Below are 10571 nucleotides of genomic sequence, written 5' to 3' on the forward strand. Positions count from 1 at the left end.
AAAAAAATCCCCTGTGTCCTTTGGTATCTGTGGCTGTTGGCTTCTCTCTCATATATATATATATATATATATATATATATATGTGTGTGTGTGTGTGTGTGTGTGTGTGTGTGTGTGTGTGTGTGTGTGTGTGTGTGTGTGTGTGTGTGTGTGTGTGTGTGTGTAACTCACTATTAATCCACCCTATCAACTTCTTGGTGATGTAGGCACACCCTCCTTTTTATACCATCTCCATACACATACTGACGCCGCCAGTTTTCTCGTAATGGGGCTAGGTTATAAGGCTGTCTCCTTGAAACAACCACATGCAGCCGTTGGGTCCGAACCTACGACCTCCGAATTTCGCGTCCGGTGCTCTCCGAACTGAGCTACGGCGGCGGCTCTTCAGTCCGATGCTTTCGTTTATGTTGCGCTTGTAATTTAACCTTTACAGTGTTCACCAGCGCCACCCTAGTCCAAAGCGGCGGACGTAGTACGTCCTCTCAGCTATAACTTTAAAGCTCCCATTCAGCGGAAAAGGCGGCGTCGGCGTTGCGGCCAGAAACGCACGTCAAGGCTGGTTCACATGCAAGCGATTAAGCGGCGCGTCGCAGCGAAAATTTCTAACTTGTTGGAACCTCGCCGCGGCGACAGGATTCGCTAGCATTTTCGCTTGCACGTGAAACCGACGTCACGTGTGGGTGTCGGGAATGGAAAAAAAATTGGCTTTGGCTCAACACAAGCTGATCCAGGTTATCCAGAGCGAAAGGTCGATTTAACATGGCTACACACGGTTTAGCTTTGGCGCGGCGCAGCGGCAGTACCGCATAGGTGGCGAGCGCTGCCCTTTATTCATCAAGAGCGAATCACGTGACACAGCTGGCGAGAGCGAGCGGTCGGCGCAGCTACAATATTCTAGAGAGCGCAGCGGTATAACGAGCGGTAAAACAGCTGCGACAAATCACGGGGTATGATGTCATAGCCACACCTGCGGAAGCCTCCAGTTGTGGAGCTCTCGCTCCATTAATTAGAGCAGACAATGTTCAAAAAAAATTTCGGCACATATCTCAAACGACTTATTTATTATGAAATAATTTTTACGTAAAAAATTCAATAAATTTAAATCGGGATTAGAACCAGACACTTCATCCATTCATCCACACACGCATCCACACGCACATCAAAAGCCGGAGCGCGTTTCGAAATAAAAGCTGCATCAAGCGTTTCATCCCTTTAAAAGGTCAAGAAGGAAATGAAACTTGTCCATATGTAAAAAAAAAAAAAGAGGAACTGGTCTCTATATAAGCTTAAAGGGACACTGAGGAGAAACTGAAGTTGGCTTGTATCGACAGAATACCAGCTCCTGATTACAAAAACGCCACTCATACTAACAACAAAGCTCTTGTAACGTACAAAAGAGCAGGAACCAAAATACAGGTATCGCCGCCACAGGCCAAACTCGCAAGTACAAGCGTGATGAGGTCATAGGACAAAACAGTGTTGCCAGAACCAATGGTTCTACACGAGATGTCACGAATCACTGAGGCGCAGCCAATGCTTGAGCAAATCTTGTTGACGTTGCCAGATGGCGCCACGTACCCGGCAGCTACGCGCGTGCCTGCAGCATCGGGACCAATCAGCGCCTGCTTACCGGCAGCGGTAACAAGGTACAAGGTATGCTAAAGGTGTCTATATGCGAGAACTTCGTTGACGACTTCGAGAACGGGATCCATCGTAACGCTGGCAAAACGCCGGTGCAAACGTAAACGAAGCGACGGTAGCCGGCGGTAGCTTTCTTTTCGGCTGCTGGTAGGCCGCACTGCTTGCAGCCAGAAATCACGGAGTCTGCGTTACGTCATGTGCACGTCATGTTCACGTCACTTAGTCCTGTGTCGTCATAGCTGCATTCGATTCAGCCATGGTTCTCTGCACCGCCGGAACCGGTTCACGGTGCGCTGTACCAAAGCGCTCGATTCACAGCGCCCCCTGCACCACCGTCCGCGATTGATTTTGGTGCAGTCGTGGTGCCACTTCGGTGCAAAGAACCGCGGCACCAACGTTTCTAGATAAAGACAGTTGGGAAACTGCGCCGGCGAGCCAGGGAGCAGAGCGGCTCCTCGCGATCGCCGTCTAGGCGGTGGCGCTGCGGTCGCTTTAGGATGAGCGCGTCGTCTGCTACTCCCAGCTTGAGGGTTGCTGGAAGGAGATGGCTCGCGTCCGTTAAAAAAACAACGTATTTAAGGAATATTACCCACCCGAGGAATATTATCAACATAAACTACGAGGAGGCAAGCGGTACGTCATGTTTCTCTAAACCGCGGAAAGAAGGGCTTCCAGTTTTCTCCGATATTCACAGCCAAAAGCTCAACCTCGAGCATCCTGCCCTCACGTACCCCAGACGTGGAGCGCACGCGGACTTCGCAATTCGTAGATGAGCGCGGCTAGAAGCAGCCGCCCCCGGCGCAGACGATGCGAGGCGCGAACTAACGTTAATCATTCGCGCAGCAAACAGTGACCAAGCGCAGTCAATGGGCGCCGCGGCGGTGAAGAGAAATCGTGGCCTCTGAGATTAAGCGCGGTGTTAGGGTACCGATGCTTGAGCTGGTCACGGAGGCCATAGAAAACAAACGCGGTACTCCCACCACCCAAGAGATGGCGCTCGCATCTCTTTGAGATGAAATCGGCGACAGAAAGGGGCCGCATACCCGGAGAGAGTTTTCCAACTGTCTTTATCTAGAAACGTTGCGCGGCACCATCAGAGACGGAGGTGCAGGATAGTGGTGCACGTGTTTGACGGCCTGAGCAGACGACGCGCGCAGCCGACGAAATGCTTATTAACATCAATGGGCAACTGAAAGAAGTTTTCCCCGTGATCGACGGATCCGGCGTCATTCTACGACAAAATGGGGGAGAAATCTACTCAACAGCAGGTAATTTTGGTTGTGACAGGGTGCCCATGTGCATGTGCGAGGTGACATGAACTTTTTCTTTTTTTCAGACGGTGCAACAACTGTCTGTGTGAGGTTAGGAGACAGCGAGGAAGGCGACTCGCACCCTGCGATCAGCATGCAGCCAAACGCTGCATCTTTGCAGCTCTCTAGCCCCTCTAGTGAGTCTAGTCCTACTGCAGAATCAGCGCAAGGCAGCGAAGTACCTTTGTGGAGCCGCCGGAGAACACTTTTCCTTATATCGACGTACAAAGAGCTGAACAAACGAGGCGGGTTTCGGTACGGTAAAATTGCGCCAAATTTGCATGTGCACGTATTACACAGTGTTTTCTTTCGTAGGTTCAGAAAAGAGCTGTGGGAGCGAATGACAGAACAAGGAATTTGGCTGCCAGCTGACTGTTCTGCAAGTACAGAACAAATGGAAGTCACTTGAGCGAGGGTACAAGCGAGCGAAGGAAAATAATGAGAAGTCTGGGCGTGGGTCGGCAAAGTGCGAGTTCGAAGAGTAAGTCGTTTCGTTTTTTTTTTATCTCATTCACGTGCCTCAAAAATGAAAGAAAAATAATTTGCGCTAGCCTGTATGAGAGCTACTGTCGACGTTTTCCTGGTACCTTGTTTTTCAGTTTGGTTTTACTCGTTTTGAGGCTTTGCTGTCACAAGGATTTTTAAACATGCACGTTTGGCAGTGTTGTAGCCTAGCTTTGAAGAAATTGGGCATTATAATGTTTAAAACAACTGGAGACATTCTTGCTTTCTTCATTTAGTCTTACGAATGGGGCATATGCAGCAAATATTTTTTCTTAGTTGATATTGACCTTTCATAAGCCCTAACTTTGTCACATATCACTTTTCTCGTTCATACCTCATCATAGATTAAGGTACCGTCATTGTGTCTAGCTCTATTTACTCAAGCATTATTAAGCCAACTTACATTAAGGAGGTGCTGTTCCATTCCATTTTGTATATTTTCATAGATGTTTTGAGTTGCAAGGCTCCTGCTGCACAATTTCAGAAGGTGCACAATACATAAACTAGCATAACTGGCAGCTTCATGTCATCAAGTGCTGGTGTTTTACAAATGTGGCATATTTTTGATATTTAGGGAGCTTGCAGAAGTTCTGGAGAAGGAGCACCATGTCTCCCCGACAGTGCTGTATGCTCCTGGGCAAAGGATTGCTCAAGAAGACTGCGGAGAGCCGTGAGTTGTATTTTGTGACCACAATAGTGGTGATTGTGGGCTTGTCAGATGTCTTGTGGGAGGAAAGCGAGCAAAAGCACTACTTTCAAATGTCTATGGCCTAATCTTTAACACAGATATGGATATAGATATAGATTTGCATAGAGATAGATATAGATTTGCAAAAAATTTTTTCCAGACCACAAGAAAATGAGCCGGAACCTGAGGCGCTGCCTCCGTCTACAAGCGTGAGCCAGGCGGGCCGGAAAAGAAAGGGTGAAAAGCCACCGATAGAAGCACTGCTAGAAAAGCTAGATGACCCTGCCAAGAAGAGGGCTGCCCGACATGAGCGGAAGATGGCGCTTCTATTGTTACTGCGTATGAGTCAAGAAATAAAACTGACTCTACCTGTTGAACTGAACTTTGTGTTACTCATTGTGCAGAATAATTGAAGCCAGTGTGCAAGGCTGACGAGGACCACAGTACGGAGTAGCTGTGTGAGACTGGATATGTAAAATGTGTACAGCATCATATTAGCACTTTTATTTTGCTTTTTAGCTGGGAGCATATAAATGTGACAAAAGATACAAATGGTTTTACAACATGAACAAGAGTTGGTTTTCTCTTCAGAGAGAAGAGAAAGTTTCTGAGAACTTGACAGGCTCTCGAGCCTGGAATAAAAAAAAACAGCAGCACCCAAAACTATATAACAAAAGCATCAAAGATACGGTGCGGAAGGGACATTGCAAATACAGAATGTGAGAACACACAAGATTTATGTTGTCTTAACTGAAATGTGAATTATTGAACTTGATCAGAATGATAATGCATAGTAAGAAAATCTATCACAATATAGAATTGGCTAAATATACTGCAAGAAAAGAACTTGTGTCAGATAAACTATTTGGCACTGCACATAACACACATTTCTGAAAAAGGACAATGACATGAATTGGATTGACTAGATATTGAAACGCTCCAGCCAGCATCTATAACACCAGTGAGAAGAGCGGTGAGGCTGCCGTAACACCTTTGTACAATAGTTCAGGGTCTACTGACGCAAAACTGTTTGGTACGACACAAAGAGCATGACAAATGGATCTTGCAAGACTAATCATGGACAGTTTTTGCAATTTGTGCTTGCAACAAAGTGCCAGCCATAAGTTCTACCTAAAGAACTCTTCAGCATGTTTCTACATTAAAAGGTGGTATGGTCCCAAGGCAGGTCATGAGTAATTCTTATGGCTTTCTTTTCAAGGTTTATTCGAACTATATTTCTCCATATGCGGTGGAATGATTAAAATCGGGACATAAATAGGATTTGAACAACAGACGTATTAAGCCACTTGGAAAACTATTGCAATTTAGGTGAACACCAACAATGTGGGCAACTTACAAAACCAATGAAATCCATGTAGGTTACAGAGAATTCTTTCTGTACACAAAACATCAAGTGTACTGAGAGCTGGTACAATTTCACGAGAAGCGTAGGTAATTATATGATAACGACAAAAAATGTTAGCTCCTAGGATGTAAAAACAGCTTTTTAGAGAGACTGATAACACAATACTATTTGCCCAGTGTGCAATTCTCTATAGCGCACAAAGTTCAGCACGACCATTTCCCACAAATAACAGACTGACATAATTGGCATACACGACAGAAAATGAATGCTTATTGATGACAATGTATAAATTAATGAAGAAATTTTTGACATGCAGCAAGTCCAGCCGTTCACATTCACATACTGGGTCTGAACTCAGCACTGAGTTTCTGCGATTGCCTTCCTTCGTTGCTCGCATCCTGCACGGATGGCTGCAGTGCTTTGAGCTTCACTCGTGTCTTCACCCTCTTCCATGTCGTCACGTCTGGAATGGTCAGTGGGATCGTCGAGAATGTCCCGCTTGTCGCAGCACACATGCCCCCAGGATAATTAAACATGACCTTTCAATGGTCTCCGCACCCACTAAATAAAGCCTTCGGAATCTTTGTTTGAGAAGGCCAAACGCATGCTCAATAGCGACGCGTTGCTGGCTGTGCTTGCGGTTGAACTGCTCTTTGTATTTCGGAAACAAGCCTCCGCTGTCCTTGTACGGTGCCATCAGCCAAGGCAGGAGTGGATAGGCCGAATCACCTAGAATGTAATCGGTACCGCACTTCTGCTCGGCGCCGCTAAAAAAGGGGCTCTTCTTTAGCACCCGTGAGTCATGTGCTGACCCGGGGAACCCGACAAACACGTCGAGAAAACGGCTCTCATCATCACAGATTCCCTGAATAATTAGGGAAGGGTATTTCTTCCTGTTATAATATGACCTCGGCGACTCGCTGAGTCTTTGAATTTAAACGTGGCTGCCGTCAATGCACCCAATCGTGTTTCTTGGCCCCTTGCCGTTGCTTCTGCAGAGAAATCCCTGTTTTATTTTCTCTCGCTGTTGCTCCGTGGGCCACACGATAACGTCTTCACTGATGTCAAAAAGGAAGCCCAGAATTCTTTTCAAACACAGAGAAACCGACGACTCGGACACATCAAATGTGTCGGCGATTCTGTACATACTGTTCTACGTGCCCAGGTAGCTGAGGGCAATAAGGCACGTCTTCTCGGCAGGGATTTGTGGGCGCCCTCCTCGAGGTGTCGGAAAGTACACTGATGCTTTGAAGCGTGTCGACAGTTCTTCAAACGTTTCTCGCGATAGCCGGAACAGCCTCTTGAACTCGATGTTGAAATACCTAGCTACTACGCTTTCGTAGTAGTTGGGGATTCTGTTGCGGTCCGTCCGAACTAACTGTGTTGCTGCAAAAGAGAGCACCGCGTCGGCTTCTTCATCTTCGCTGTCGGACGACTCCAAAAATTCCATAAAAAAATGGCTGAGGCTTAGCTTAGGTTAAGCCTAGTCAGATGCGAAGCATATTGTCGCCGAGTTGCATATCGAGCACGCCGCTTGGCTAGACGTTTTTCACGCTCTTCATCAGTCTCTGTAGCACGCCGCAACTTTTGCTTCTCATTCCAACGAGCAGCCCTGTCTCCAGGAGGCATCTCTATCCCGTGTACGCCTAGCAGAGGCAGGCGCACCCCCTTGTATACCGCCGCTCCAGCATCACGTGTTCACTGCAGCGCACCTAGCGGCAGAAGCAGGAAACACATTGGTCACGACGCCTCGCGCGACGGCGCGAGCTGGGGCCCCGTTTCTCCTATGTCGTTACGTCACGCATCACGTGGTCCTCCTTGGTCGCGACGCCTCGCGCGACGGCGCGAGCTGGGCCCCCGTTTCTCATCTGCTGTGACGTCACGCACCACGTGGTCATCCTTGGTCACGACGCCTCGCGCGACGGCGCGAGTTGGGCCCCCGTTTTTCATCTGCTGTGACGTCACGCATCACGTGGTATGACATGGAGGTCACGAAAGGTCAATGGTAACGACACCGCCGCGCTCGAGGAGCTGGGTTGGGGTATTTTAGTATGCTTCGCATAAAATGGATTCGGCGATGTCGTCGTCCATGACTCCACGAGGCACGAAAAACGAGGCACCGCAACACAACACACCACGACGTACTGTGATCACGCCAAATGTTTTCCACCACCACCACCACGAGAACCGGATAGCAGACGACAAGGCCTGTGCGTGCACGCGCTCGATTGAAAATCTCCACACCAGTGATTTGTGGCGCTGCTGACGCGCTGCACCTGCACCAAAAAACTGGAATTGCACCGCGCCGGCACCAGCGGAACTTTTTCAGAATTGGTGCAGAGAACCAGTTCTGAATCGAACAGACCTCATAAGAGAAGCGCAAGTTTGAATCAGAGCGGCGGGAAAAACTTTTTCAACTTCGAATCCAAATTTCTTAGAAATAAATGCATCTTTCGCTGCCGGCCAAGTGGCAACAAAGCCATGGATGAAATGCCGAACTATCTGATTTTCCTTTAAAAAAATATTAATAGAGCTATCCTCACTGTCCCTTTAACTTCGTGTAACAAAAAAAAAATCGCCGCCGCACTTCAAAGCCTCACGTCGTGAACATGGAGATATGACAGCACTGCCTTCAAGCAGTCCTCGTTGAGTTCGTCAAACATTGTCACCTTCTTGCTTTTGCACTCTGGCCGAATGCACTTGACATCCTGGTTCACTACCCCCGTAATCCGGAAGTAGTTATCCTCAATGAAGCGCTGGGCCTCCCTTATCAACTCCTGTACAGATGGACGACCCCTGCTTATTGCGGCCTTGCCCAGTGCCCGATGAAATAATGCGTGATCCTTGTACAACTCAAACGCTTCAGCTCCCACCTTGCTCACTGCGTGAGTCAGTACAAACTCGACGCCTTGCAACATCATGGACATGTTGCGCCGGGTGCGTTCCCTAATCTTGAGCGCCGCGCCACTGTCAGTCTTGTATTTCATTTCCAGAAGTTGGATTATAGAGTTCTTCACAACTCCTGCGCTGATTACATCCATGTACTCCTCGCAGTAAGAGGGCCGGCCTAAGTTAATGCAGGAGAGCGTCCGGTTGACCTCCAGAGTGGTGGCGATGGCCCTGCTAACGCTCATCGTGAGGGGTCCACACGGGACGCTGAACCGCCAGATGCTCTTGTTATTGGCAAGTCCTTGGAAAATGCGGGCGAGGCACAAGGTGCTCATCACCTTCCTGGTGATTTTCACTTGTTGGATAGTTTGTGTCTGCTCGAAGAGGCGCGCCAATGGGGCCCCATCATCTAAGCTGATGTTGGTGTCGATCTCGACGGCCTGTATGGAGCGGTTCCCTTCGAGCGCGGCACACAGTTGTCTTACCTCCGGTATGGACATGTCGATGTACAGGTGCTGGAGGGTCTCGGTTAGCCGGAACGCGTGTGACAGCTGCTCCATGGCGGGAGAGCCAGAGACGAAGAGCTGCAAATGACGAAGGGTCCTGTTCGATGTCAGGGCGTCAGTGAAGGCGTCCAGTGGCCTCCTGTCACTGTAGGTGGATTCCAGACTGGTGTTGAGTCGCTGCAGCGTCTCGTTGCTGGCCAGCAGTCTGGCCAACGCGTTGACCCCGTCCTCGCGACAGCCGTTGACAAGTAGCGAAATAATCTTCAGCGACTTATTCTGACGTAGAGACTCTGCGACGGCAACGATTCCAGAGGCTGGGATGGAATTGAAACACAAGTCCAGCTCTTCGAGCTTGGCGTTCACAGTAAGCATCTCGGCGATCGCGCGCGCTCCTTCGGCGCCCATCGCGTTGTCACCCAAGTCCAGAATCATAAGCGAGTTGTTGATCTTCAACGCTTCGGCCAACGCTCGCGTCCCTGTGGATTCAATGCCGTTTCTCGCAATCCGCAACGCTATCAGCGTGGTGTTCTCCGCGAGTGCTGACGCTATGGTCATTGCCCCTTTAGCCCGAAGTTTCGTCTTCTGAAGAGTAGCGGACTTCAGCGTGTTGTTCCGTTGAAGAAGTTTCGCAAACTGTTGCGCTCCTCGAAGGCCTACCGTGTTGTCCTCAAGCTTAAATATTTCTACGCTCTTGCTGGACTCGAGCGCCTTGAACAGCACGATGATGTCGACCACTTTGATGCTGACATCTTTAAGGCAGAGCTCTTTCAGCGACGCGGTCGACTTGACGTAATCGGAGAGCATCGTCACGTCACACTGGCGCAGTTTCACGTAGGAGATCTTGATGGTCGCCAAGTGTCCACGCAACATGGCTCTGATAAGGTCGTACGTCTCGTCATCATCCGTCCGCCATCCGCGCAGGTGAAATTGTTCAAGGGCGGCGTTGGGGGCCAGGTGGTCGAACACCTCCTGCTTGAGCCCGAACAGTTGGCCCGCGTAGCTGCAGTGCACGGAGTAGATGCACCGGTGAATCGCGAGCAGCTCTGCGAGGAGTGTTGCGCACACTTCACCGTAGCCGCTTGAGCTGGGGCGGCAACGGGGCACGAAGGTGAATACGGACAGTTTACCGGGCAAGTCATGGCGGAGCTCGACGCCGATGTTCGCGAAGAAGCGGTTCCAGACGCCGACTTTCCTGAAGAGCCAGCAGCCGTGTTGTCTCATCGGCGGCCCTGCACCAGCCAGGGTCTCGAATATGTCGGGATGAGTACAGGGAGCCCTCATGTCCAGCTCGAAGTGCTTAAAGTAATTCTTCAGACCCTCTTCACAGGTCGGCGGAATAATTTCTGGTTCGGCTTGGGGCCTCTTGCGTTTCATGCTGGTCCTTCAGAGCACGGACATCGGCCGCCGAAAAAAAAAAAAAGAACGTCTTCAGACGTAGCTTGCCGAGTACAGATCGCCGCACACAAAGGGGATGCTACTGTGGGCGCCGGGCAGGCTGGACGCACGAGACACGCTCAGAGCAGCGCGCGCTGCACGTGCGTTACTGCTCTCTTGTGCAAAATTAACAAGTCACTAAAGAAAACTGGCGCCCAGTAACGACCTCGGCTTCAAACTCTCCCGCTGGAGCCGGGCGCGACTTCCTTGGGAGTGTGAGCAAACGTTGGTGT

At 49.5% G+C, this 10571-nt stretch overlaps 2 protein-coding genes across 3 annotated transcripts; one reads left to right on the top strand and one right to left on the bottom strand.

The window, feature by feature from the left end:
- The first annotated feature begins 2714 nt into the window (after positions 1-2714).
- Positions 2715-4525, top strand: LOC149350259 (uncharacterized). Of its 2 annotated transcripts, XR_016290307.1 has the most exons (5): positions 2715-2909; positions 2978-3206; positions 3267-3432; positions 4030-4125; positions 4304-4525. XR_016290307.1 is itself a non-coding variant. In XM_089579252.1 (4 exons), the coding sequence occupies exons 1-4, from the start codon at positions 2807-2809 to the stop codon at positions 4354-4356; spliced, it is 363 nt and encodes a 120-aa protein (XP_089435378.1). In that variant the 5' UTR covers positions 2715-2806; the 3' UTR covers positions 4357-4525. The 2 variants fall into 2 exon arrangements, 1 of the variants encoding a protein (XP_089435378.1); XM_089579252.1 differs by lacking the exon at positions 3267-3432 and having other exon boundaries at positions 2978-3088.
- Positions 4526-4616: 91 nt separating this feature from the next.
- On the bottom strand, positions 4617-10568 carry LOC149350260 (uncharacterized). The gene has a single exon (XM_089579247.1). It carries the CDS (start codon positions 10276-10278, stop codon positions 8098-8100), a length of 2181 nt encoding a protein of 726 aa, XP_089435373.1. The 5' UTR covers positions 10279-10568; the 3' UTR covers positions 4617-8097.
- Between the last annotated feature and the right edge of the window lie 3 nt (positions 10569-10571).

Source organism: Amblyomma mixtum, chromosome 3, assembly GCF_055824585.1.
Source record: "Amblyomma mixtum isolate Tamu chromosome 3, ASM5582458v1, whole genome shotgun sequence".
Lineage (NCBI taxonomy): Eukaryota > Metazoa > Arthropoda > Arachnida > Ixodida > Ixodidae > Amblyomma > Amblyomma mixtum.